We start from the raw sequence: 26,114 nt of genomic DNA, 5'->3' as shown, positions 1-26,114 counted from the left end.
GTACCATAGGAATTCAGAGGAGAGGAGATGATACTCTTCTAGACACCCTTTCAGTGAAATACAGCTACTGCTACAATGTCAAATGATATATAAGGACTTAAAAATAGTCCAGTGTTATTTTGAGGACAGAAAAAGGCAAGATCTTCTTTTCTCACCAGGGTAATAAAATATCTTCATGCAGACGATAGTTTCAGACCTGAGCCTTGAAAGGGGAGTATAATTTCTGCAGGTAAAGAGTAGAGAAAAATGTTTTTAGGCAAAGGGAAAAAGATATGACCCAAGTCACAGCAGAGAAAAGAACAAAGTATGTTGGAGAAAGATCAAACGCTCTGGCTGGAACACACGGCCCAGGAAGAGCAGCGAGGGCGCAAGACAGGAAAACTATAAAAAGCAAATCCAACCCCTACCTGGGGTCTGAGGCTCGTCGTCTTTATAATCCACTCCATTCCTGAACAGCTGTGGATAGTAGAAATGGGACGGTGTTTACAATCTGTTGGGGGAAGAGGACCATTTAACAGGCAATGACAATCAATTGGGATAAGAGCTGCAGTAATGGAAACGCAGGTGGTTTGCAACCCAGGCCAAGGCTAGAAAGAGCTCTCTGGAGGACGGAGTCCAAGTCAGATCTGAGAGTTAATTTAGAGCGAGGCAGGCAAAAGAAATGGAGGTGCTCAGACCCCGAGAGCAGCGTGAGCAGAGACCTGAAACTACAGGGCAGTTTTCTTCCAGGGACTAAAAGAAGTCAGGCTGAGCTGAGATTTAGAGTCAAAGGAAAGTGTCAAAAGAATGAAATGAAGAAGCAGGGAGCAGGTCTGGAAATATTTATAAGTATATTAAAGGATTTGTATTTTTAAGGAATGACATTCCAGGCATAACTAAGAAGCCACTTAAGAGCTTAAAGTAAAAAGAGGCAGAGAGTTGAAAGTGAAGCAGGACTGTAATGCCCGCACTCCGAGAGCCAAGCCTGGTGGCTTGCTTGTGTCCAGGAGTTCAAGACCAATCTGAGCAAGAGTGAGCCCATCTCTACTGAAAATAGAAAAGTTAGCCAGGTGTGGTGGTGGGAGGCACTGTAGTCCCAGCTACTTCGCAGGCAGAGGCAAGAGGATCACTTGAGCCCAGAAATTTGAGGTTGCTGTGAGCTATGATGCCATAGTACTCTACCCAGGGTGACAGAGTAAGAACTCTGTCTCAAAAAAAAAAAAAAAAAAAAAAAAGGGAGAGATGAGGTCTTGCTCTGTTCCCCAGGATAGAGTCTAGTGGCACAATCATGACCCACTGCAGCCTCAAACTCCTAGACTCAAGCAATTCTCCAGCCTCAGGCTCTCAAGTAGTTAAGACTGAAGGTACACACAACTGTGCCCAGTTAATATTTTAATTTTTTTGAGGGAGATGGGGACCTGCAATGTTATCCACTACCCAGGCTGGTCTTGAATTCCTGACCTCTGGTGATCCTCCCACCTCAGCCTCCCAAGTTGCTAGGATTATGGGCATTAGCCATCACACTAGGCCTATATTATTATTATTTTTGTTTGTTTGTTTTGAGACAGAGCCTCAAGCTGTCACCCTGGGTAGAGTGTTGTGGCATCACAGCTCACAGCAACCTCCAACTCCCGGGCTCAAGTGATTCTCCTGCCTATGCCTCCCAAGTAACTGGGATTACAGGTGCTCACCACAATGCCTGGCTATTTTTTGGTTGCAGCCGTCATTGTTGTTTGGCAGGCCCAGGCTGGATTCGAATCTGCCAACTCAAGTGTATGTGGCTGGTGCCTTAGTCACTTGAGCTGCAGGTGCCGAGCCAGGCCTGTATTATTTTATTTCTTTGTTTTGAAAATTCCAAAGCAGGCCGGGGTGGTGGCTCATGCCTATAATCCTAGCACTCTAGGAGGCCAAGGTGGGTGGACTGCTTGAGCTCAGGAGTTTGAGACCAGTCTGAGCAAGAATGAGACTCCACTAAAACAGACCGAAAAACTAAGGCAATAAGATCTTAAGGCCAAGAATTTGGGCCTGCTGTGAGCTATTAAGATACCACGGTACTCCACCCAGGACAAGAGTGAGACTCTGTCTCCAAAAGAAAAGTTATCTAAGAAAATAACTTATCGGTCTTGAGTGGTAGTGAGGTAGGTATTTGTTAAGATGCTTCCAAAGGATACAGTTCAGGCCTAATGCTGACACAGCAAGCAGCTTCACATGGAAGACTGGCTGGAACTGTGGCTGAGGGCAGCTCAGAGCCCTTCTCAGTCACCGTGGACAGGCACTTAGTGCTTCTGCTCCTGCTTCTTCCTATGAAGCAGGAATGACTACAATACCTAACTTACAGGACTGCTGTACAGATGCCTGAATGTGTGTGGGAAGTCTCTGAATGGTGCCTGGTGAAGCACCCTGAGGATGTGTCAGAGCTTGTATCACATAGTACACCATCTAGCAATGTGGATAACCTGACAGGAAAGTACCCTGGCTGTGCAGGTGTGCCTGCTCTGTGAAATTCATTTAGTGAGATGGGCTCATGCACTTCTCTGCATATGGAAAGGGAGACATAACAAGTAAGATTCTGGATCCAGCAGAAGTCTGTACAGAAATAAGACATCCAAAGAATTAGATATGGTTACACCGAACTACTGACTATAACAACAAATTATCAACTGGAAGTTTCTGTAAATAATTCATCTAAAGAAAAAGTAAAAAGGAGCAAAAATAAAGCTATGGGGGCCAGGTGCAGTGGCTCACACATATAATCCCAGTACTCTGGGAGGCTGAGGCAAGAAAATTGCCTGAGCTCAGGAGTTCAAGACCAGCCTGAGCAAAAGCCAGACCCCCATTTCTACTAAAAATAAAAAATTTAGCTTGGCATGGTGGTGGCACCTATAGTCCCAGCTACTCAGGAGACTGAGGCAAAAGGATTCGCTTGAGCCCATGAGTTTGAGGTTGTGTGCTATGACACCAAGGCACTTAAGCCAGGCTGACAAAGTGTGACTCTGCCTCTATTTTTTTTTAAACAGAGCCTCACTTTCTCACCCCTGGTAGAGTGCCGTGACATCACAGCTCACAGCAACCTCAGATTCTTGGGTGGCAGCTACAACAACCACCTACTTTTTAGAGATGGGGTCTTGCTCTTGTTTGGGCTGGTCTTGAACTCCGTAACTCAAGCAATCAACCCGCCTCCACCTCCCAGAGTGCTGGGATTATAGGCATGAGTCACTGTGCCAAGACTTTGTTTCTTACAAAAAAAAAAAAAAAAAAAAAAAAAGGGCTCGGCGCCTATAGCTCAACCGGCTGAGGCGCCAGCCACATACACCTAAGGTGGTGGGTTCGAATCCCCAGCCCGGACCCGCCAAACAACAATGATGGCTGCAACCAAAAAATAGCCGGGCGTTGTGGCGGGCGCCTGTGGTCCCAGCTACTTGGGAGGCGGAGGCAGGAGACTCGCTTGAGCCCAGGAGTTGGAGGTTGCTGTGAGCATGATGCCATGGCACTCTACCCAGGGGGACAGCTTGAGGCTCTGTCTCAAAAAAAAAGAAGGAAAAAACTATGCGTTTAAGGAAAAAAGACACCATGGCAACAACTGTGGATTCTTTAATATGAACAAGATATTACCATTAAATTTATCAGGTATAAAAACTTAAAAGTTACTTTTTTAATAACAGCCTCATCAGTTAGGTTAGAGGTGCATCTTGAGGTATTTATAGGAGCAAAAAAGCCCAATAATTTCTAGAATTCGCTTTACAACATTCCAGGAAAAGAAAAAAATAAGGCCTGGAAAACACATGAGGCAAGATTAACAAAAAGGTTAAATAATGAAGCTGGATGATAGATTATGGACACTGATTTTATGGTACACTCTGATTTTGCTTATGTTTGACAATTTCTGTAAGGAAAGTAAATTTTTAAAGTTGCATTCTGCAAGATAAAATTGACAATAGGTCGGAGGCCTGTTCTGTTCAAACATAAGCCATTCAAGGCTTTTGATTAAGCAAAGAAATACCAACTAAACACCTGGATGAAGGCGCTCCGTGAGACTCACCCGCCCCAGAAGCCAATAGCATAACTGCAGATCCAGACAGCGCTCCCAGGCCCGGTGACCTGGCAACCTGGTGACCTGGTGACCATGGGGCTTTACCTGCAGTGCTCCTTGAAGCGGCACTTCCCCTCCAGGAAGAACGGGCAGGGCTTCAAGGACTTGTGCGTAGGGTAGAGGTACAGCACCCGTACCCCTGCGGAGCCGTCGGCCGCCTCCTCGGCCCCCACGACCATGGCGCTGTGGTACTCCAGGGTGCCCCATGAGCTGTAGTAGGGTGCGTTCACCTTCCTCCCACTCAACCCTTCCTCGTCGTCATTGTCGTCGTCGTCGCTGTCCTCTGCCTCTTCCTCCTCCTGCCCACTTTTGGAGGGCTCTGGCCCTGATTCCGTTTTAGGCACGGTCTCCAGTTCTCCCCCAAGGGCTGCTGACCCCTCCACCACCTCAGCAACGGCCTTCTGGAAAGGCAGGTAGTCGGCATCGTCCCGGGCCGGGTGCTGTCCATCCAGGGCAGCCAGCAGCTTGCTCTTCCGGATGGACACCAGGCTTGCCTCAGTGAGCTCGATCAGCTCCTTCAGATCCCCCTGCAGCTGGCGCAGGTCCGCCTGCTCGGATGGGTCCAGGCCGGCGCCCAGGGCCAGCTCCACCTGCTGCAGCTGTGCATGGTAGGTCTGCAGCGCCGTCTCCAGGTTCTCCTCGTCCATTCTGTGAGAGGGACGCTGTTTTCCCCGGGACGGCAGGGGCGGGTTCGTGGGTCTCTGGATCCTGGGAAAGAAGCTGAGGGACCCGAGCTACGAGGAAGAGAAGCCACGTGAGCCCGGATCGGCCGCCTTATTCGAGCGGAACATGTCACCAAGTCCTCCCAACAGCCTGCGCGAACAAGAGCAGAACACAGAGGAAGCAACCCCCCGGGGAAAGGCCAGCCCGGCCCGTCAGCCCGGCTCCACCCCACCGAGCTCTGTGTTCCCCTCCCCAAGCCGCCCGGCCCTGCGCGGCCGTCCGGGACCTGCCCCAGAGCCCTCTCCTCGCGCCGGCCCAGCCCGCCGGCCCTCAGCTCCCTCAAACGTGCGGACGCCCGGAGGAGGGCGCCGCCCAGCTCCTCCTAGACCAGGCCTCGCCCAGCCCAGGCCCCGACCCCGCACACCGCGGCCCGCCTTTTCCGCGACGGGTTCCGACTCCACGCGGCCACCCAGCCGCCGCCATAGAGAGCCCGCTGGCCTCACCGGCTAGAGCGCCCGGCGCCCCCTTCCGCCCTCTCCGCCGGCCAGCACTTCCTCCCTCGCCGTCGCTGCCGGAAGTGCCCGGCGCGAGGGCTGCTGGAACGCTGCGCGCAGTGGCCGCTGGGACGTCGCTCCGCCTCTGCTGCTGTGTCCAGCCAGCGTCCCGTCAGGCGCCGCGCGGGGTCAGTGGGAGTAGGTGCCACGGCGGCTCTGAGGCGCGGCCGGCGCAGGTAGGCCGGAGGCTGTGTGGCGGGGCGGGCCCGAGCGGCGCCCAGGACTTGGGGAAGCGCGGGGGTCTGTTTGCGAGCTCTGGTCCTGGGTCCTGCCGCGGGAGCCTGTCCCCACCCCGCCCCGCCGGCCTCCACACTTCACCTCCGGTCCGCTGCGGGAGCGGCGGGCCCGCGGCAAACCCGCCCTGTATCCGCCCCCAGATGCTCCTGCCCCTTGGGAGAGACGGGGTGACGGTTCCACCCGAACGTCCGCACAGGCTGCTGACCTGCGCTGGTCGCTGACTGCCCCGAGGCTGAGCGCACTCTGGGTCCGCAAGCAAGGGGCGGGCAGGGACGCGCTCACTGCATACCCTTGGCCGGCGAGCTCTGGGGGGTGGTGTGCTGTAGCGGTGTCTTTAGAGGAGGGACCAGAACGGATTTATGTTGGGAAAGATCAGAGTCCCTGCTGTGAGCAGAACGACTGGGAGTGGCTATCTGGGAGCAGTTACGGAGAATTCTCACAGTGTAGACGTGGAACAGGACAAGGAGCAAGAAAGGCCCCCAGGGCAGCCACTGTTCAATATGGCGGGAGGTGGGGTTCGTGCGGGCTGCCCCATGACCATGCCGTCTCAGGTGCCCAGGGCAGGATGTACACACTACTGTCAGGCTTGTACAAGTACATGTTCCAGAAAGACGAGTACTGCATCCTGATCTTGGGCCTGGACAATGCGGGGAAGACGGTAGGTACCCTCCCCACGTGGTCCACCTTTGTGTTTTATAACATCCGTTGCCTGTCCACTGCCCAGACAGAATCTAAACTTTTCCTAAGACCATAGTGGAACAGTTTTTTTGGTTTTTTTTTTTTTTTTTTTTTAAGAATAGGCTTGAGAAGGGTTTTTGGGAAAACTGCCCCAGTCCCTACCTTATGCATCTTTCTCCCTCTCTCTTCAGACCTTCCTGGAACAGTCGAAAACCCGGTTTAACAAGAACTACAAAGGGATGAGCCTATCCAAAATCACCACCACCGTGGGTCTAAATAGTAAGGGGGTACTTTAAAACTGTGGGTTTGGGGCCCTGAGGATGCTGTGATGTTCACAACCCAGCTGCCAGTGGCCAGAGATCTGTCTGCCAGGCCTCTAACCATGCCACCTCAGAGCAGCATCAGACTGGTTGGCTCCATTCTCTAGGGCAGCCATTCTCAACCTGTGCGTTGCAACTCACAGGAACTGTATTAGAGGGTCGCAGCGTTAGGAAGGTTGAGAACCACTTCTTTGGTAGATCTGGGACTTGGTGTGTTGAGGCCTAAAACTGTACATTTTCCCTTTTCTCACTCTTTCCAGTTGGCACAGTGGATGTGGGAAAGGCTCGCCTCATGTTCTGGGACTTAGGGGGACAGGAAGAGCTGCAGTCTTTGTGGGATAAGGTAAGCTGGGCCCCAGGTAGGTTCCTTGGAGGGCACTGCCTACATCCCTCATCACTGGTGCCTTTTCTTTCCAGGTGGTGCCCCTTGGCTCCTTCCTCCTCAGCAGCTTCTATTATCCGTTTGTTCCTGAGGTTCTTCCCAGTCCTATCCCAGGTTTCTGAATCACTCCCTGTTTTGTCTTGGCCAAACTCACAGAGTTGCCCCAAAAGTAACAGCAGGGGAGTTTACTATGAGGAAGTACCCCTAACCATCCCAAGATGGGACTGGTTGGGATTCTAAGGAAAGAATTGCTGAATGCCAGGATGATCTGGTCAGAGCATTTATTGAAGAAACTCATTTAGAGACTGCTGCAGCACACCCTTGGTGGACAGTCAAAGGAAGGATGTTTTACCTGGCTGTGTCTGCAGCAAGGGGCACAGGGGGTGACATTTATGAGGTTTTAAGGGATGTGGTTCAGGGCTGGGGCTGGTTTCTTTCAATGTTTTGGGTGATAAGCTAACCACTTTTTTTTTTTTCCTGAGACAGACTCTAACTATATCACCCTCGGTAGAGTGCCATGGCCTTACAGCTCACAGCAACATCAAACTCTTGGGCTTAAGCAATCCTCTTGCCTCAGCCTCCCAAGAAGCTGGGACTATAGGTGCCTGCTACAATGCTTGGCTATTTTTTGTTGCAGTTGTCATTGTTGGTTTGCTGGCCCAGGCCGGGTTTGAACCCGCTGCCTTTGGTGTATATGTCTGGCGCCATAACCACTGTGCTATGGGCACTGAGCCAAGCTAAACATATTTTTTTGTTTTTAAAGACAAAAGTGCTGTGGCGTCACAGCTCACAGCAACCTCCAGCTCTTGGGCTTAAGCAGTTCTCTTGCCTCAGCCTTCCAAGTAGCTGGGACTACAGACGCCCACCACAATGCCTGACTATTTTTTGTTGCAGTTTGGCCGGGCCGGGATCAAACCTGCCACCCTCAGTATATGGGGCCAGTGCCCTACTCACTGAGCTACAGGTGCCTCCCCAAGCTAAACACTTTTATAAGTGCCTGGGAACGTATAAATCTTTGGCTCAGGTTTGAACCTACAGAAGAAAACTTAGCTGGTCACGTCACCTAGCAGTCAGGGGACTCTCTGTTTTTTGCTCAGGCAGAGAAATAGTGTGGGAACTTTGAAGACCCTCCATTCCCTTGGAAGTGAGAACACACTTGCTTCCTTTCAGCTTAGAGGTCACCGTAGGCTGCAGGTGGAAGTGGCAAAGATCAGATGTGGGGAAGGCACAAAGCCTACATCCCCTCGTATTTTTAGCATAACATCCGTTCTTCCATGGTGAGGTTTTTTGCTTCATAGGGAGGATATCCTTAGAGCTTGACAGCAACTTTCTCCTTGCTGATTAAGGTTTTGGGTGTTTCTGAGACCCCAGGTTGGTTCCCCTTTCCCTACCCACCCCAGGCTGGAGTTTGTCACCATCTTTGCCCATCCAGACACTGAGCAGGACAGACCCAGCCCCTTCCCTCAATTGGCCTGCTGCGTCTGGTGCAGCCCAGTGCTGGGAACACGGACATCTTGGCTGCCCTGACACTAGTTGCTGTGTTTAGAACTGAGTGCCCAGGTCCTGATTTATATTTTGGTCTCAGTTACCTTTTCCCGGGTCCCTCAAAGTGTCCCCTCTTGCCTTGACTTCTAGCCAATAAGGCTGCTCTTTTCTGTGGCCAAAAGGTTTTTGATAGCTCCTCTGTGGCCACTTGAGTCCACCAGGACAAGCCAGGTCAGGGCCTGCTTGTTCAAATGGCGGATGCATTAGGTCATGACAGACGGTGATGTTCTCGTCATAGGTCAGGGTCTTAGGCACAGACACTGAGACAGAGGTTAGGGTATGGAATGTATCCTGGAGATGGGTGCCAGGAAGGTAGTGAGTGGGTCGGGGCAGAAAGTAGGTCGCTTGGGCAGATGAGTTGTTGGGACTGTGGATGGCTGAGGGAAGCTGCTATTCCCACTCCTGGTTCTTGGACATTGCATCCTTATATGGAGCCCAGTGTCATAGGGTTGTCTCTAGCTAGAGGAGTTGCCTTGTTCTGGGGCCTCAACCTCAGCAGTGCTATTCCATGGGGACACAACGGCTAGCCTAGCCCTGGACAGCATCCAGGTATATGGGGCACATGCTAAAATGTCAGCCCCTAGGGCCTTTGCTGTGACGGGAGGCTCCTAGGCTGACTTAGGTGTAATGTAGTCCTGCATGCTGGCACCTTATGCTTGGGGAGCTCCCACTGCTGCTGGAGAGACAGACCCAAGGTACTCTGATCTCCATGGATAGCACTCTACTGGCCACAGCCACACTGCTACTCTCAGGCCAGGTGCTTGGCAATGGCTTTTCAGCCTTGGTGAGTGGAACCTGTCCAGTTTGGCCTGTATCCGTTGTTCAGCATCACTGTTAGGCCAGCCCAGGTTGCTTCATTTCTTTTTTTTTTTCCTGTTTTTTAAAGAGACAGAGTCTCACTTTGTCACCCTTAATAGAGTGCGGTGGCATCACAGCTCATAGCAACCTCCAGCTCTTAGACTTAGCTGATTCTCTTGCCTCAGCCTCCTGAGTAGCTGGGACTATAGGTGCCCACCACAATGCCCAGCTATTTTCTTTTCTTTCTTTCTTTTTTTTTTTATATTCAGATATTTAATAAATATTTTTGCATGGTATGATCATGGAGATTTAAAGTAGTCCAGTAATGAGCCTATGAGAAAAGGTGACAAGGTAGGAACACATTTATTATATTTTACAAGATTAAAATTACAAAATTTGGGTGTGAAAAGGCAAGATTTAATTGTTGGGAAAATTCATCTTCCACAGTACCAGTCAAGATAGCCATCACTGGCTCGGCGCCTGTGGCTCAAGCGGCTAAGGCGCCAGCCACATACACCTAAGGTGGTGGGTTCGAATCCCCAGCCCGGGCCCGCCAAACAACAATGATGGCTGCAACCAAAAAATGGCCAGGCGTTGTGGTGGGCGCCTGTAGTCCCAGCTACTTGGGAGGCTGAGGCAGGAGACTCGCTTGAGCCCAGGAGTTGGAGGTTGCTGTGAGGCGTGATGCCATGGCACTCTACCCAGGGGGATAGCTTGAGGCTCCGTCTCAAAAAAAAAAAAAAAAAAGATAGCCATCACTTTGTCAGCCACCTTCTCAGCTTCTTGGGGTCCAGCTATTTTCTTGTTACAGTTTGGCCGGGGCCGGGTTTGAACCCACCACCCTTGGTATATGGGGCTGGTGTCCTGCTCACTGAACCACAGGCACCACTGAGGTTGCTTCATTACTAATGGACACCCTGGTGGGCCCCATGTCTACTCTTTACCTCCTAGAGCTGGTTACCTCTGTGTCGGACTTGTTTCCTGGCTGGAGAAGTTCCTGTGGGGGATACCTGACACAGGGTTTCCTCCCCACTCTGGGGGTATAGGTGCAAGAGATTGTCTCATTCGGGGCTAGGTAGCAGGCAGTATGCCCCAAGGTTCTGGAGAGCTGGCAGGCTGCACATCTTAGGGGATGTGTGTTACTGCACAGTGACTACTAGTTTGTCCTACCCAGTCAAAGTCAGATTCAGGTCTCTGGGTGCTCATGCCAGGGTAGGAGAGTAGGCCTAGCCCTGAGAAGTGACCAGCACATGCTGTTGTCTGCTCCAGATGGACACAGGTAGTTTCCTGTGTTCTTTTCTGGTTGGGACAGAAACTCACTGGCTCAGGTCTCATGCCCAAGACCATGTGGGTCTGTCCACTGGGCACCACTGTAGTGACTCCGTTGCTGTGAATGAGCCCAGGACCCGGTCCAGCCCTCAGAGGGCTGAGCTAAAGCAGTACTGGCCCCAATCAGATAAGGAGAGCTTGTTGCTCAGCCAGCACTGGCCCTGCCCCTCAGTGGCACCTGTCAGGCTTGCCATCTGTGTAGCTACACTTGCCTATGCCCAGGGGACTGCATGAGGCCTGAACAGCACATTTCCCCTGTGGGGGACAAGGCTGTGGTCTAGGATCTGCCAGCCCCAAGCCCTGTGTTTCTGTGGCTACTATTAGACCAAAGGGCACAAGCTTCTCAGGAGAATCCCCTAGAAGCGGGCAGAGAAAAGCTGATCACTCCTGCCAGGGCAGCATACCTTTTCCCAGAAGTCTGGGGGTACCTGCACCCCTGGTATCTCCATCCTTAGAATGCATCTGGTTGAGGGGTGCCCTTATTCTTTGAGTCACACCCCCATGGTGACTGAGTCCATGCTGCCCTCTACCTTTCTCATCCTCTCCTGGGCCCCTTAGAGCAGCTATGCCTTGGGGCCTGGCCATGTTGGCCCCAGGCAGGGGGGGCAGCAGCAGCCCCAGCTCCTGCTGCTTCCTCCTAGTACTATGCAGAGTGCCACGGTGTCATCTACGTCATTGACTCCACTGATGAGGAGAGGTTAGCGGAATCCAAGCAAGCATTTGGTGAGTGGCCTGGCTGCTTGCAGGAGGAAGGGAGGTCTTGGGCCATGTGAGCAGTGGAGAGGAGTTGGGGGAAGGGGTCAGGTCCGGTTTGAACATCCCATGGCCTTGGAGGGGGTCAGGCCCAGCTCCTGCTGACAACATACTGCCCTGGTGTGCAGGGGGGTGGGCACACGGGATGCTGGGAGTAAGGTGCCCTCTCTGCCTCCTCCCAGAGAAGGTGGTGACAAGTGAGGCCCTGTGCGGCGTCCCTGTTCTCGTGCTGGCCAACAAGCAGGATGTGGAGGTAAGCGAGCCCCAGCTACTCACTGCAGGGCTCACCTACCTCAGCCCAGACCGAGGTCTCCCCTGGGCATAGAGGTCTCCAGGTGATTCTGAGCAGAAACCTCATCACTGCTTCCCAGCTGGGCCTCACACATGTTGTGAAGGTCACTGGGACCTGCCCCCTCCACCACCCAGGCCTTGGACCTCAATGTACCATCTCAGAGCCCACTCTAAGGGATGGGGGCTGGAGGGTGGTCGCTGTGATGCCTATTTTCTAAGTGACCCTTGTGGTGGAGCCATGTGTGGACTTGGCGACCAAGCTCTGGGTCCCACAGCCATTGTGGCCACCATGTAGGAAACCCTGGCCAAGTTCTGCCTCAGTCATTTCCTCTCCTTCCCTGGGCCTGCCCCTCAAAGCCTTACCTCCTCAGACTTGCCTGTCTATCCCTGACATCAAGACTGCCTTCAGTGACTGCACTGGCAAGATCGGTCGGCGTGACTGCCTGACCCAGGCCTGTTCTGCTCTCACGGGGTAAGTGGTCTTTACTCCTGGGGGCCTGGGCCCAAGGGCACCCTCTCATGTGCTTTTGTTTCCACAGCAAGGGGGTACGCGAGGGCATCGAGTGGATGGTGAAGTGTGTCATCCGGAATGTCCACCGGCCACCGCGGCAGAGGGACATCACGTAGGCGCACTGGCCTGCTCTTGGGCAGCTCATCTGCATGTGCTGGAGGAGGGGGCTTCCTGCTGGCCCCTGTGCCACCAGCCCTGGGGTCGGGCTTGTTTTGCTTTGTGATTCTTTGTGCTTTGTGTTCCTGAAAGACATATTTCCTCTTGAGTCTGGAGCAGTAGAGGCATCCAGGGCTTCTGTGGGTGGGGGGGTGGGTGGGATGGTGGTACTGGGGGGCTCTCGGGAGCCCCCAGGCTGCTCTGTCCAGGCTACCTGAGGAGGTGGCCATGTGTCCAATGCTCACTGGGCTCTGTCCCTCTGACCCTGGAGATGGTCTGCCCTTGAGGGGCCAGCTGGGCCCAAGGTTCTGACCCAGCCTCAGAACAGGGCTGGGGAGACTGCTTGTGAGGACAACTGCCCTATACTGGCTGGGCATAGCTTCGTTGTGACCCCCTGGAGAGGTGATGATTGGGGGGGTGGTGCCCTGGGCAGGTTGGCTATTGTTTATGGGGCATAGAGCCTTTCCACTGCCAAGTGCCTGTGGCCAGCTAAGACAGCACCCTGGTTCCCACTAGGCCAAGTCCTCAGAGCAGGTGGTGGGGTCGCCTTGGGGACTGTGGAGGTACCTAACCATCCCCACTCCTGTGCCCCTTGTGGTGGGGACAAGGATCCTCAGAGTCACCCCACACAGCACAGCCCCCTGCCCCTGATGCAGGAGGGCCCTCTAAGACAGTGTGGCAGAGGGCTGGCAGGAAGCTTGTGTGCAGAACTGTCCAGCCAGCTCTCATCTATCCCTTCCTCTGGGCCCCCAAGGGGCAGGTGAGCATCTTGGCAGTCATGGTCTGCAGGGCACACCCTTCTTATAGACTTGGGACGTGCAGAGGCCCAGAGGCTCCCCCTCAAGGCGTGGGTGGGTGTAGCACCTCCTGCTGTGACTCATAGTGGGTATAGAGGGGTCTGCAGTAGGCCCCAGTTGCTCTGGGTAGGTCTGGGGTGGAAGGAAAAGGCCTCACTTTCAGGAAGCCCGGGGGGAAGTCTTTGGCTGGTCCCCTCTTGAGAAATCCCTGAGTGGGAGGCTCCAGGGGGAGTGGGTGAGCACCTTGAGCTCAGGCACCATGCTGGCTGTTGCCTGCACTATCCCAACCTCTAGTAAGTAAACTGGAGGTGTCCCCCCTCCATGTGCCACAACCAGTAGGAGGGACCACCAGCACCAGGCCCCTTGCAATGACCCTTGCTGGGGGTGGGGTGGGGCATGCTTCTGGCTAGAAAACTGGGGGCCTGGGGTGAGACTTCTACCCAAGTGTTCCGCTGGTGTAGCCCCACAACAGGGGTACAACCAATGTTACAAATGGCCTTATAAAAATAAACTTTTAATAAGTTCCCCTTTAAAAAAAGCTTTCTGAAAGAGGGGCCGCGCTCAGTGCATGGGGAGGAAACATGCGCGGATACTCTGCTCCAGCCCTGGCATTTGCACCCTGCACATACAACAGCTGTGCTACCGGTGCCCCACGGAGTGCCGTGACACTGCAGTGCCACAGTCACTGAAGCCTCTTAAAGGAGACATCCTGGAAGATCACAAAGTTGATGAGCACATGCTCACACTCAGGCCCTGCAAAGAGGGTCGGGGTAAGGCAGGGGCTTGGGTCACTTAGGTGCTCTGCTTTCTGGGCTCTGGGGAGTTCACAGAACAAAAGGGAATCCCTGTGTGTGAAGCAGGTGAGTGTATTGGAGCTACACAGGGGCGGTGGTGGTGGTGGTGCAGTACTGGGAAGAAAAATAAGCCAGCAGGGAGCTGCAGGATGTCTGGCTGGGGCAGCAACTCCAGGCCAGAATGGGCAGTGAGACTAGACTTGACCTAACACTGATAGTGTTACTTAGCCTCTGTTTACACACTCCAACTGTATTCTCTGTAGACCTCAGTTTCCCAATGTTGAGGAAGTAGTCACCTTCCTCTGAGATGGCTGGGAAGACTGGGAGAATGTGCTGTGTGTCTAGCCTATATCCTAACATTTGGCCACCTCAGGGGGCCGGACTCTGGGCACCTCCTGACCCTCTTACTGCAGGTCTAGACTCCTATCTGAGGGATAGAAGGGGCACAAGCTGATCTGCCCAGCCCTCTTTGTCCCCAGGCTCACCTGGCTCTCCCCACTCCCCAGGGCCAGCTGAGCAGGAAGCCAATGCAGTTACTGCATAGGGTGTCCTGGGAAGAGCCAGAGCTGAGCAGTTGTGAGGCTGACACTGCTCTGAGCTGGAGCTGCTGGCCTAGAAGATGCCTGGGGGATACGGCTGGGCACTGTGTTCTGGCCTGAGGTGCCTGACAGAGGCAAGGGAGATGAGAGCAAGGTTATGGGAGTCTGGGGTATCCTTGCTCAAGGCTCCCCCTTACATATCTTTTCCAGGCTCCCCTCTTCCCCACTCCCTACCCCAAGCAATCACATTGGCGCCAGGTGGACATGGTGTGTTCTCCAGGCAGAAGCCAGCATGTGTGAAAAACCCAGGGTGGCAGTGGCAGGCACAGTTGTGGGTGGCATGGCACAGCTGCACCGCCTCCTTGTGCTCCCCAAGAGAACAGTGCAGTAGTGGCACAGGGAGCACACACTGCACATCATGGGGCTATCCCAGTGGCATGGCTCCTGCACAGAGGTGCGGGGGGCACGTACCACAGCCTCCTCGGTGGATGTGGGGGGGGGGGGCGGGGGGGCCCGGGGGGGGGGGGCGGGGGGTGGTGGCGCCATTTGGTGCATGCCAGCCACTCATTTCACCACCCTGCCACAGGTAGGTGGGCATATCCACTAACCTGCACATAGCCAGAGCCAGCGACAGACCCGGTCTCTCTGACGCCTTGTGTCCTTGGTTGGAGCAATGAGAGCATGGCTCAGCAGGGACTTTGAGACATGGCCCAGTCCACTCAACACACCACCTCCCCAGCCTGCTGGGAGAGGACACTAAGTGCTCCCCGGCTCCCTAGGCTAGCTAGGTCCTACTCTACCTGCCTCTTCCCACGTGCTTTAGCTCCAGCAGCCTGGCAACGTATATGGGTGGCAGACCAGCCTTGCCACGCCCCTCCCCAGCCTATCGCTGCCTCTGCCAGGAGCAAGTTCTGTGAGGGGCCTTAGGAGCCTGGGAAATATCCTCCCCAGGGCCTGCTCCTATCCTAATGACCAGGGCATGGCAGCCCAGGGTAGAAGTGGGGGAACCCTGGGTTCCCCTTCAGTTGTGAGGGACCAGCAGGGCTCAGTTCTCCTGGGTTAGGGGGTGCTGGAGCAACACCCCATCCTCCCACATGCCCTCGAATCCCACTACCAGACTCAGGCATAGAGACACTGTCCTGGGCACTGCCACAACTTTATTAGACGTCCCTGTTCTCTAATTAAAAGTCAGCACATGTCCACATGGGCTCCCCTCCTGGCTCAGCTGAGATGCCCCTGGGAAACCACTCATAAACCAAATGCCAGAGAAGCCCCTTCCTTTCCCAAAGCCAGGGCTCTGCAGTAAGGCCCAGAGCCTACACCAGTTTCAGGAAGAACTCTGGGTCCTGCCCCTCTGCAGCCTATACTGGGCCTGGCAGGCAGGCACCAGGCCTTGTTGAGTAGGCTCAGCCCACACCAGAGCTGGATGGGCAAGTGTTAACAGCCACGGTGGCGGTGACCCGAGGATTTCCTTGAGGGGCTCACTGGGGCTCTAGCCAGAAGACCTGTGTGAGGCTTTGCTTCCTGGAGGTGGCATGGCACGCTGGACATGTCCTAGAGATCTGTGGAGACACCCAGGCTGCTGGACATTCCTGCTAAGCACCACCAGCAGGCTGAGGGCCATCCCAAGCCCACCCCCTAGGGCAATGCCCAGCAGGGGCTCTTAGGGGCCAGGTGCCAACCTGGAGGTGCCGCTGCCAGCAGGCCTGGCAGCGGTGGAAGTCGCAGGAAGGGCACTGGAAGAGCACCGTGTTCTCAGCCCCACAGCCCTGACATGGGAAGCTTGCTGCAAGTGGCCTACAGTGAGCACCTGTGGCTCGCTGCTGGAGGCTGCCCTTCCCACAAGGCTCACCCAGTGCAGACTGCCCGTAGGATGCACCAGGCCCTGCTGCACCGTTGAGCCCTGAGTCCCCAGACGGCTTCTGTCCGAGAAAGGACAAGATCTTGCTCTCAGCTTTCCCAGTTTTCTCCAACTGTGAGGGCCCTATAGATAGAAGTGAGTCCAGGGGGTGCCTGGTGCTTCCCTGCCACCCAACCCCCAGGGCTACATGGGATGGGGGTGCCAGAAGCACACAGGCATGCCCCTACTTGGCTGCGGAGGCTGACAGACAAACTCAGGAGGCACAGCAGGGCTTTCCTGGGGTCCCAACGACCCTGTGCCCGTGCTTGGGGAGGGCAGGCCGGTCAGGTCCCTGCACATCTCCAAGAAGCGCGGCTTGTGGTGTGGGCGCACGAACATGCCAAACCCTGTGGGGAGCTCCACTTAGGCCTGGGACAACACCCTGCCTCATCCCCTGACCCACACTACTGTGGGGAGCTCCACTCAGGCCTGGGACATCACCCCACCTCATTCCCTGACCCACACCACTGTGGGGAGCTCCACTCAGGCCTGATGAGCTCCACCTCATCCCCTGACCCACACTGACTGGCTGCCCCAAGGTCACTTGCTTTGCAGCAGCGAGAAGTCTTCGGGTCTTGCAGTGGTCAGTGCAGCCAGCACAGCCAGCACCTTGTTGAGGTCATCGTCCTTTTTATAGGCTCTCAGCGCAGTCAGAAGCTGGCTACAGCCTGCAGACCCCAGGGCCCTGTGGGCGTCGGCCAGATAGGTGCTCACAGCACGCTGGCCCCGCTTCTCTGTTCTGGGTCCTGCTTGTGGACAGCTGCTGGAGTCTCCTGGTGAGACAGGAAGCAGTGTCAGGGTCTAAGGCCCAGAGGGTTTTGCACCCCTCCACCTCCATGATGCTTAGGACAACAGGGGTGTAGGACAAGCACAGGCCCCAGTCCTCCCATTGTGGTCTGCAGCTCCAGTGGTGGGTCTGGCTCAAAGGCTGAGGCTAAACTGAAGTTTGAGCCCCTTCAAGGCCCCAGAGAAGACAGAAGCCAGGTACCTGTGCAGGGTGGCCTGTTGGTTAGGTGGGGGCCACCCTGGTTCAGGTGCTCTCTGGAATCCAGCTGCCCAGCCACATCTGTGGACAGGGTCAGCTTAGGATCAGGCTCCCTCTTTCCTGAAAAAAAACAAAACATAAGAGACCACACGGTTGGCTAGTGAGGCCCTGGGAGGTTCCCCCGAACCCCAACTGGGGGTAGACCAGGCCTCACAGCAGGGCACCTGCAGAGGTGAAGTAAGATGGGGACTTGGGGGCACCTCCTGCCAGGCTGCCCACTGAGAGCAGGTACTCCCACCTCTGGAGATGCAGGTTCAACTGGATTTATAAACAGACGTAGGGAGCAGGAGGGGACAGGTGTCTAGTGGCCCAAGCCCTTGGCATGTGCCAAGTGATGCCTCAGGTGCATGCAGGTTTCTCCTGGGAGGTCTGTGCCACAACCCCAGCACCCAAGGTGCCACCCTGACTTCCGAATCTGAGTGTCAGGGTCCCGCCAGGGGCCGCCTCACCACTGGGGTCCAGGGCTAACTGTGCCCACTGCCGTCGAGAAAGGCTATGCTCAGGCCGGTAGCCGCAGCCTCGGCCTGTCAACTGGACACAAATTTCCTCAAATTGTTGCTTGTGGTGGGGCCGCACAAACTGGTAGAAGCCTGTCAGGAAGGGGTGTCCAGGGCTGTGGACTGGGGGCTCTGAGGGCCACAGGCTACCCACCTGATGCTTCTCTCAGGAGTAGGGACAAGCCTGGGCCCTGGTTCCTGCCTGGTTCTTCCAAGCAGGCCCCTCCCCTACAGCTTTAGTACTGCCCCTGGGCACAACCTCTGGCACATGGCACCTTGGAGCAGGCTATGCTTCTCAGGGTCCTCAGCAAAGAGAGGGCTGATGGAGGCTGCCAGGGCTGCAAAGTCATCAGAGCCCTTGTAGTCTTGCAGGGCCTGGGTGAAGGTGTTGAAGTTGGCCTGGCTCAGTACCTCCTTCACGGCTGCCATGAAAATCCTGGCTTTACCCATCTGTGTGCCAGCTGCTGGCTCCTCCTGTGGTACACAGGCCCAAGGCTGCTGTCAGATCCAGCCTCGTCTGCTGGGTCCCCAAGCTGTGGTGGGAGGATGGCTAGGGCTCCCTGGAATAGTGGGCTGTGGGGCCCGGAGTTACAGTAGACAGCTTAGAGGCTGGAGGAACTCATGTGTAACTTCAGTGTAAAATGGCCACACTCTGCTCCCCACAGCTTGGAGAGCAGCAAGAGGCACCGGGCTGGTGTTCTCCCTCAAGCTAGGAGTCCTGGGAGGCTTGTCCCCCAGCTCCTCCGTCTAGCCTCCTGCCCAAAAGTAGTACTGCTGACATGTGGGGAACAGCTCAGGGTGATGCATTCTCAACATGCAACACCCACCTCTCCTGTACACCCAGGCTGATAGGAAACACAGGGACCAAGGCAGAGAAGGTCCAGGAATCTCCCACTCCTGTCCCCATGTGGCCTCTGGCAGGCCCAGGCCCCTCTGCAGCCAGCCCATTTCCTGGACGCTGCCTGCTTCTTCCCAGATGATGAGAGACATGGACAACAGATACCACGCTTGGGGCTTTCCAGCAGGTAGGGACTTCCTGGCTTAGGTGTCTGTCTCTTGACCACTAGGATTGGCTGCACCTTCCCACATGGGGCAGGTTAGTGTCCATACTCTAGTGAGAAGTGGGGCCCAGGTCCAGTGCTGCCCATCATAGGTGGGGAGGCTATGGCCAAATGCAGGTCCCAAACCAAACATGTCCGAGGCTAGACAGGATTCAGGCTAGGAAGAGGACACCTAACACTTGCATAGGGGCTGCAAATGTTGAGGCCCTGGGTCAAGTCAGCCTGGAAACCAGCTTATGGATGTGGCCTCCCTAATTCTGGGCTGGCCCACATCCCCTGCATGGCCGGAGTCCACAAGCCACTAGTGCCAAGAGCCAGACCCCATGAGTGTGTGAGTGGCCAGCACATACTGCAGGATGGCTCACATACCAGGCAGCTGACCAGTCTGACTTTCTTCCTCCCTCCTCTCTGTTCATCTGCAAGCCTCTTCTCACACCGGATGGGCAGGGTGCAGCTGCCATGTGCCTGTGGAGGATATAGCTGTGGTCCCAACCCTCATGTTCAGGGGCCTCAAAGCACCTATGACACCCACCTAGTCCACAGAGGAAGATGGGGCCCTGGGGCTTCAAGGACCCTGACCAGCAGCCTGGACAGAGGTTCCAGGTGGGAGGAGGTCAGTCATACAATGAGGCCTCCAGGGGACAGTGCCACAATTCAGCCACTTTTCCAAGTTATGCCACCTACCCCATAAGAGCAGGTTCAGGGACAATTTCATGATAACTGAGGGGACTGAAAAAAAGGAGACAAGGCGCCTATTGTCAGCACCTGGGGCTTATTCCAGGGGCCCACAGAACAGAAAGGAGAGCAGGAAGGGAAAAGGCTCCCAGCAGAAAGGCAGGGAGAAAGCTTCAGAGCAAGCCTCAGGTATTATGAGCTTGTGAGCAAAAGCCTCAGGAAGAGAACAAACTTGGGGTTCCACCCATAGCTCAGGCCTGGAGAAAGGGTAGCCTGCGGCACAGAAGGTGTCAGGGGTCACCAGACCTTCAGTGGACTAGGCCAAGGTAACCTGCAGGAGGCACCAGGAGAGACACCAGGCAGGGTGGGGGGCAACAGCTAAAGGCTTAGGGTCCTGGGAACCAGCAACTGGAGTGAGGAAAGGCAGAGGGCTTGAGGCAGAGCCGGGCGGGGCGTAGAGCACACAGGAGAGTCCGGCAATCTGCCCAGAAGGGGATTCACAGGAGTGAGAGGGGAGGTGCCCAAGCCAGATGGGTGGGGCTTGGCCTGGCCTCAGGGAAGGATGGTTTGCATCCACCCCTAGCCCCATACCTCCTCTGCAGCAGCATGGGCCTTGGCCCCAGGCCCCTGGCCCTGCTGCTCGCTATGCTCCAGGGCGGCCAGCAGCCCTGTGGGTCTCCACTGGGTGTGGACTGGCTCCTGCTCATATTCCACACATAGGCTGCTCTCGGGGTCCCTGGGAGCTGGTGACCCTGCAGGAGTGCCATTATGAGCAACCAAGCCCATTGGGGAGGCCAGGCAGGGAGGGGCAACCCATTATGCCAGGTGAACTGCTACCCCTGCCCCTCACCCACCTGAGGGCCTCTGCTTTAGACTGGGGATATGCAGGTCCAGACTCTTAGCTTTCCTGGTAGGCAGGCAGGGCCCCAGACGTGTGGCCACCCTGACAGCACGCTCTCCCTCACCCAGACTTGAGGCCACAGCCAGAGGAGCTAGAACCCGGGGGGATGGCACCGGCACCTGCAGAATCACAGGGCAGGTGAGGCCCCTGCCTATTTCCAGCTCCTCCAGGGATAGCACTCAGCCCCCACCCTGGGTAAGCCATGATGGCCCAGCCAGCTGGGCACTTGGAAGCTCACAGTTTTCTGAGCAACACGGAAGAACTGGGCCACATCTCGGATCATGGGGCCAAAGCTGTCATACACTTTGACGTGAGGTCGTACCCAGGAGGGTAGCTGGGCTCTGGCATCAGCATAGGCAAACCTAGAAGGTGGCATGGCCCCTCAGCCCCTTTTCTCTGCCCTACAGCCCATTGTGGCTCAGTGCTCAACTCATCCAGGGAAGGAAGACCCTCGTTCACAAGAAGAGCCCCCAGGCCCAGAGAGGCTGCTAGGGAAATGGGAGGAGGGCCCTTCTTGGGCCCTCCTCAAGAAGGAGGGTCCATTGGTCTAGAAAGGGACTGGACCCAGCAAGGGGGGGAGTGTCTATGTGGAGCCCCCACCTGCATACCACACACCTGTGATCACAGAGGAAGACGGCCCCATAATCATGGCGGTGCCGGATCACCCGCCCTATGGCCTGGTTCACAGCCCTGGATGCCTGTTGACGGTACCACTCCTGCCCAGAGAGGAACTGTGGGGGCAAAGGGACTCTGTTGTGGGCCCTGAGTTGTGGGGGTGAATGGGAGCTCTGGAGGGGGGGCTCTGTTATGGGCCCTGGGTCACAGAAGGGGATGGGAGCTCTGTGGTGGGCCTGGGTCGTAGGGGGAAATGGGGGCTCTATGATAGGCCCCAGGTTACAGAGGGGGGTAGGGAGCCCTGTCATGGGGCTTCCTCCCTACACCCACCCAGCTCCAGCTCCCTGGTTGCTCACCTGGACCCCAGCTTGGCTCTGGCCCTGAATTTCGTCCAGGAACTGCATCTTGAGGACAACCCGGGGGTCCATGCGTGGGGGGTATGGGAGGCCTGTGATGATCACACCACGGCCATTCATGTCTGAGAAGTCCAGTCCCTCGCTGGCCTAGGGGACAGGCCAGGGAGCTGCCTGGGAGCAGTGGCCATTCCTCTTCCCTAGCTGCCTGCACCCAAGCCCAGGGACCTTCCCTATGTCCATCCATACCCTGACCTTCTTGGCCATACATGCCCAGGCAGGCAGCAGGGTGAAAGCTCCATCCTAACTCAGGCCCCACTCAGAGGTGTAGTTCCCAGAACACCATGACCAGCTCTTTTTTTTTTTTTTTTTTGAGACAGAGCCTCAAGCTGAGCCCCTGGGTAGAGTGCCATGGCTTCACTGCTCACAGCAACCTCCAACTCCTGGGCTCAAGCGAGTCTCCTGCCTCAGCCTCCCAAGTAGCTGGGACCACAGGCGCCCGCCACAACACCCGGCTATTTTTTGGTTGCAGCCATTATTGTTATTTGGCGGGCCGGGGTTGGATTAGAACCCGCCACCTTAGGTGTATGTGGCTGGCGCCTTAGCCGCTTGAGCCACAGGTGCCGAGCCCATGACCAGCTCTTAATTGCTAGGAACCTCCCCCGAGCTATTGGCCCTTGGCTCCTGAGTGGGGTCTCAGAGTCCAGGTAGGGCCAGCCCCACCAGGTCTAGGAGTATGGCTCCTTTGTGGTTTATGTGTTAGAGGCCCAAGGAGTGGCCCAAGCTTGCCCTGCCCTAGGCTCAGCCTCCAGGGCACCAGCAGACAGGCTGGGGGACAACAGCCACAGAAAGCTCACCTTGCCCCGGCACACCGCCAGGAAGGTGGCCCCACTGGACCCAGGAGAGGCCACCTGTTTGTAGTAGGCATCAATGACCTGGAAGGGGAGGTTGGTCAGCCTGAGCTGCGAGCCCCACTCATATCCTTTCTCCTCCTTCTGTGAGACCCTAGATCACATCCTCCAGGATAAGATGGTATCCCAACCAGGAGCTTCATGCAGGGTCCTAGAAGCTTCTTCATGGCACCCAGAGCCTATTCAGTGTTTCCAAGAAAACACGGGAAACCCCAGAGCCAGGGTGGCTAGCAGGGGCCTACTCAGACAAGAGGGTCTCCTCCTATCATGCCCACACCCAGGTCAGGGAAGAAATGGGGCCCTGGGGAACAGTCTGCAGCAGACCTCTGAGAAGCTGCCCTTGCTCCTGGGTTCCACAAACAGAGGCTTCAGTGCTTCCACTTTCCTGGCCAAGTCCCGGGTCTGGGGGGAGGACGCTCGTCATGGCAGGCAATGGCTGTAGCTCTGCTCCACCCCCAGCCCGGACCCTTCCACCCCCTAGGAGGACACACAGGGAGACACACCCGCCAGAACGCCAGGCTTTTCTCCATGACCGGGTAGGAAGGGAAGAAGACCAGGAGCCCATGGGGCACCACGCGAGCGATGTTGCCTGGAAGCACCATGGCCATGGTCAAGACAGAGCCAGGTATCCACAGAGGCCCCCACTGACTCTGGGGAATGGGGGGACCAGCACAGGTACAGTAGGGAACAAGGGCTTCCTGAGGGACATGGCTTCCATGTGAAGTACTCACCCAGCGTCTTCCCGAGAGAGGATAAGCACTCCTCAGAAAACCTGCACAGAGCCAGGGAGGCCACTGCCATGAGGGTCCCAAGCCCAACCCCCTCTACCCCCGTCTCCTTGCCCTTGCCAGGACCCCTTACCGTTTGTCAAATGCAGAGCTCAGCTGGGCTCCATCCGGACCTTTGGGGATAACCCCCACCCAGATCTGGTGCTGCTCTATGATATGGGGGTTCTCCAGGCAGATCGGGAAAGGGCTAAACATGGCCAAAGGGAACAAACGGTGGGGAGCAGTAAAAAGCACCACTACAGCTGCAAGGTCCAAGCCCCTCAACACCCTGACAGGAACCCCCAGCCCCAAACCCAGTGCACCCCACCCTGCTGGTGTCACCAGCACTCAGCCTCTTGGTGGGGCCTGGTCCATACATCTGCATCTCCAGGGCAAAGGAGGACACCGGGGCCAGTGTGCCACTGGTGAGGATGAGGCTATGGACACCTTGGCGGACCAGCTCACGCATGCTGTGGCCAGGGCTAAAACACCAGTAGCTCAGCACTTTCCCTGTATGGTGGTGAGGGGGCAAGATGTGAGGATGGGACCAAGGGTCTGACTACTGCCCTCTTACCCATTCAGTATCACATGAGTGAACCCTGCAAGCCCTGGTCCAGTGTACAGGGGTTGGGATGGGCCTGCTCAGAGCCTACATACTAGGCCCTCTGTCAGGAGTCCTAGGGGCAAAAAGGAGGCACCAGACTAGTGCTTGGGTTACTTCAAGAGGGAGGTCAGCCAACTCCAACTCTAAACCCCTGTGGGACTATACTGTGTGGCTCAGGATGTGATCCCACCCCACAAAGCATATGGGAAGGAAGCGACACTTCACCTCCTGATACTGCAAGCATAGGTTACAGAGAGGGGCCCAAATTCGCAGACTCCCTGGGTTGGCATGAGCCCCTGTGTGTCAGCAGCAAACAAGGTTGATGTTCCAATGGGCCCCCAGTGTGTACAGATGCCTGGCCATGACCAAGGACAGCATGGAGCAGGGAAGAGGCCCGGGCAAGGGGACTGGCTCCCTGTCTGCTCCCAGCAGTCTACAGAAGCTCTAGAAATTAAAACTACACAAGTAGTGCAACGTGAAATGTGACGAGAAAGTCACAACTAGCCCTTTTCCTAAGTGAGGCAGCACTGCTTCCTGGGTGGGAAAGGCCTTTTCCACATGGATTCGTAACTGCCCTGTGGTGGGGAGATGACTTAGGGCTGCCAGGCAGTAGGAAGCAGCTCACCCATAAACTGACTTCTTGTAAACACCCCCAGGGAGTGGTATTTTTGGGAAGTCACCTGACTTCAAAGGTAGAGGGGCCAGGCTGCCCCGCCCTAGCCCCTGGGACACAATGACCTAGGAGGGACATGTCCTACTGGGCCACCTCCCAGGCCTTCCCTCCCAGAGCTACAGCACACACTCCCCGGCTGCTCCTGCTGGGGCCACACTGTGTCACAAGTCACAGACTCGAGGGCACCCTAAGAGCAGCCCGTAGGGGGAAGGCAGAGCCATGCAGGGTGAACCTGCCCCACTGACTCACACAAGCTGTAGCTGAAGCCCTACTCTGGCCACCATGGGCCAGCGTTACCCAGCAGGCAGGGTAAGGAGGGCCAGGTGCAACCTGGGAGCTGCAGTGCTCCAGACACGGAGCCCAGGACATGTGCACAGACACATTCCTAGAGGCACCAACACTGACCACTGAGAGGCAGGAGAAATCAACAAGGCATGTGAAGGAGGCAGGACTTGGGGCCATCCAGGTGTGCCCTTCAGACTCAACCCTGAGGCTTGGGGTCTCCCAGCAGCACAGAGAAGAATTTGGAGGGCCTAGTTTGGCATTGGCTGAACCAGGGGATGGGAGCTGAGCCTCAGTGGCAGGTCTGTGCACTGACCTGCCCTGGCTGTGCTACCACCAACCAGGTGACTCTGGGAAAGTCCCAGTGACATTAGGCCTTCTCTGAGGTCTCTCTAGGTACGATAACTCTGACTCTCAAGGAGGAGCAAGGCCACATTTAAGAGGCTGGACATGGAGATGGGAGTCAGGCCAGGGGAGCAGGAGAGGCTGGTGGTGGTATGGCATGCATGCCCATTGGGTCAGCCAGATGTATCCCATACCTGGCTTCCGGGGGGCAGTGGTGCCCCAGGAGTCTGACCGTGGAGCTGTCCTCTGGCAACCAGTGTCAGGGTGGATATGCACCTGGAGCAGAGTATAGACCGGTGTCCTGAGGTCCCACACATGTTCTGGAGAAGGCCCTACCTTATGTGATGGGGAACCCACCTTGCCCACTTCCTGGAGGCAGCCCCTACCTTATAGGACTGTAAGGTCCCCAGCCCCACAGCAGAACTGGGGCCAACCTCGGACATGTCTGCACTGAACACAATCTGAAAGGTAGAGAAAGCATGACCCACAGTCAGGAGCCTGGGGAGAGAGCATGGGGTCCCCCTTGGTATGCCTAGAACATGAGAACACTAGGGCTGCCTGCTCTCTTGCTGAGTCACCCAACACATGGCAGGTGAGATGGCCCCAGGCCGTGGCCCAGGCACTGACATCAGCAAGTTCTCTGCAAACCTCCCATCACTATGGTGTCCTGATCCCCATCCACCAGAAATTCTAGCAGCCCCGCATGGCCCCTCTCTCTGCACCCCATCCCCACCCCAATTAATCTAGGAATTCAACACATTCCAGTCAAAACCATGGCACGATTCTTAAAGGACACAAAGGAGCCAACTCCAGAACTGGCCCAGCACAGAAAGCCTGAGATGAGTTAAGAAAGAACAATGTGAAGGAATCTGCTCTGGCCACTGTGTTCTGACTCATAGGAGCTACAAGACTGCAGAGCACATAGTGCCAGAAAGGTACACACTCATGTGCCCACAGTAATTAGAAATTAAAAACAAATAAACAGGGCTCGGCGCCTATAGCTCAACCGGCTAAGGCGCCAGCCACGTACACCTAAGGTGGCGGGTTCGAATCCCCAGCCCGGACCCGC

General features: G+C 55.8%; 4 protein-coding genes across 14 annotated transcripts in view; 1 reads left to right on the top strand and 3 right to left on the bottom strand.

Annotated features, from left to right (window-relative positions):
• ZGPAT (zinc finger CCCH-type and G-patch domain containing) overlaps positions 1–5,298 on the bottom strand; it is a 25,791-nt gene extending 20,493 nt beyond the window's left edge. For all 3 annotated transcript variants that reach the window (XM_023512032.1, XM_023512033.1, XM_012803978.2), the window contains exons 1-2: positions 5,236–5,298; positions 4,115–4,803 (exon numbers count right to left, since the gene is read on the bottom strand). In XM_023512032.1, coding sequence (XP_023367800.1) covers positions 4,115–4,716 — 602 coding nt within the window. In that variant the 5' untranslated portion in view covers positions 4,717–4,803; positions 5,236–5,298. The remainder of the gene's footprint in view (positions 1–4,114; positions 4,804–5,235) is intronic.
• A 93-nt stretch (positions 5,299–5,391) lies between these two features.
• ARFRP1 (ADP ribosylation factor related protein 1) lies at positions 5,392–12,395 on the top strand. Of its 4 annotated transcripts, XM_012803918.2 has the most exons (8): positions 5,392–5,462; positions 6,075–6,181; positions 6,393–6,480; positions 6,782–6,864; positions 11,217–11,298; positions 11,511–11,581; positions 11,991–12,091; positions 12,159–12,395. In XM_012803918.2, exons 2-8 carry the CDS (start codon positions 6,089–6,091, stop codon positions 12,244–12,246), a joined length of 606 nt encoding a protein of 201 aa, XP_012659372.1. In that variant the 5' UTR covers positions 5,392–5,462; positions 6,075–6,088; the 3' UTR covers positions 12,247–12,395. The 4 variants fall into 4 exon arrangements, 2 of the variants coding, with proteins under 2 accessions (XP_012659372.1, XP_023367703.1); XR_001161184.2 differs by lacking the exon at positions 5,392–5,462 and having other exon boundaries at positions 5,473–6,181; positions 11,516–11,581; XM_023511935.1 differs by lacking the exon at positions 5,392–5,462 and having other exon boundaries at positions 5,473–6,181; positions 11,977–12,091.
• A 975-nt stretch (positions 12,396–13,370) lies between these two features.
• On the bottom strand, positions 13,371–14,962 carry TNFRSF6B (TNF receptor superfamily member 6b). Its single transcript, XM_023511996.1, is given in 6 exon segments — positions 13,371–13,991; positions 14,286–14,304; positions 14,363–14,521; positions 14,524–14,541; positions 14,651–14,791; positions 14,794–14,962. Coding segments are annotated over 6 exon segments (732 nt in total). The 3' UTR covers positions 13,371–13,765.
• Positions 14,963–15,548: 586 nt separating this feature from the next.
• The window catches only part of RTEL1 (regulator of telomere elongation helicase 1), a 33,456-nt gene continuing 22,890 nt past the window's right edge, over positions 15,549–26,114 (bottom strand). For 2 of the 6 annotated variants that reach the window (XM_012803913.2, XM_012803912.2), the window contains 21 exons: positions 25,432–25,506; positions 25,240–25,321; positions 23,519–23,651; positions 23,236–23,349; positions 23,106–23,146; positions 22,878–22,963; positions 22,699–22,776; positions 22,321–22,398; positions 21,467–21,613; positions 21,111–21,226; positions 20,734–20,857; positions 20,449–20,614; positions 20,186–20,346; positions 19,289–19,384; positions 18,134–18,332; positions 17,811–17,951; positions 17,305–17,421; positions 16,865–17,089; positions 16,505–16,663; positions 16,099–16,400; positions 15,549–15,995 (listed from right to left, as the gene is read on the bottom strand). In XM_012803913.2, coding sequence (XP_012659367.1) covers positions 15,909–15,995; positions 16,099–16,400; positions 16,505–16,663; positions 16,865–17,089; positions 17,305–17,421; positions 17,811–17,951; positions 18,134–18,332; positions 19,289–19,384; positions 20,186–20,346; positions 20,449–20,614; positions 20,734–20,857; positions 21,111–21,226; positions 21,467–21,613; positions 22,321–22,398; positions 22,699–22,776; positions 22,878–22,963; positions 23,106–23,146; positions 23,236–23,349; positions 23,519–23,651; positions 25,240–25,321; positions 25,432–25,506 — 2,727 coding nt within the window. In that variant the 3' untranslated portion in view covers positions 15,549–15,908. The remainder of the gene's footprint in view (positions 15,996–16,098; positions 16,401–16,504; positions 16,664–16,864; positions 17,090–17,304; positions 17,422–17,810; positions 17,952–18,133; positions 18,333–19,288; positions 19,385–20,185; positions 20,347–20,448; positions 20,615–20,733; positions 20,858–21,110; positions 21,227–21,466; positions 21,614–22,320; positions 22,399–22,698; positions 22,777–22,877; positions 22,964–23,105; positions 23,147–23,235; positions 23,350–23,518; positions 23,652–25,239; positions 25,322–25,431; positions 25,507–26,114) is intronic. The other 4 variants (XM_023511931.1, XM_023511933.1, XM_023511934.1 and 1 more) reach the window with 4 other exon arrangements.

The sequence above is a fragment of the Otolemur garnettii genome, unplaced genomic scaffold (genome assembly GCF_000181295.1).
Source record: "Otolemur garnettii isolate 467f Iridium unplaced genomic scaffold, OtoGar3 scaffold00023, whole genome shotgun sequence".
NCBI lineage: Eukaryota > Metazoa > Chordata > Mammalia > Primates > Galagidae > Otolemur > Otolemur garnettii.
Note: the sequence above shows the minus strand (reverse complement) of the source record. Positions and strands in the feature narration are given on the sequence as shown.

Excerpts from the sequence above, each read along its gene's own strand:
- ARFRP1 (XM_012803918.2), top strand. The coding sequence starts at position 6,089 with ATGTACACACTACTGTCAGGCTTGTACAAGTACATGTTCCAGAAAGAC. Across the intron at positions 6,182-6,392 it reads TGGACAATGCGGGGAAGACG|ACCTTCCTGGAACAGTCGAA; the intron begins GTAGGTACCCTC and ends CTCTCTCTTCAG. Across the intron at positions 6,865-11,216 it reads TGCAGTCTTTGTGGGATAAG|TACTATGCAGAGTGCCACGG; the intron begins GTAAGCTGGGCC and ends GCTTCCTCCTAG.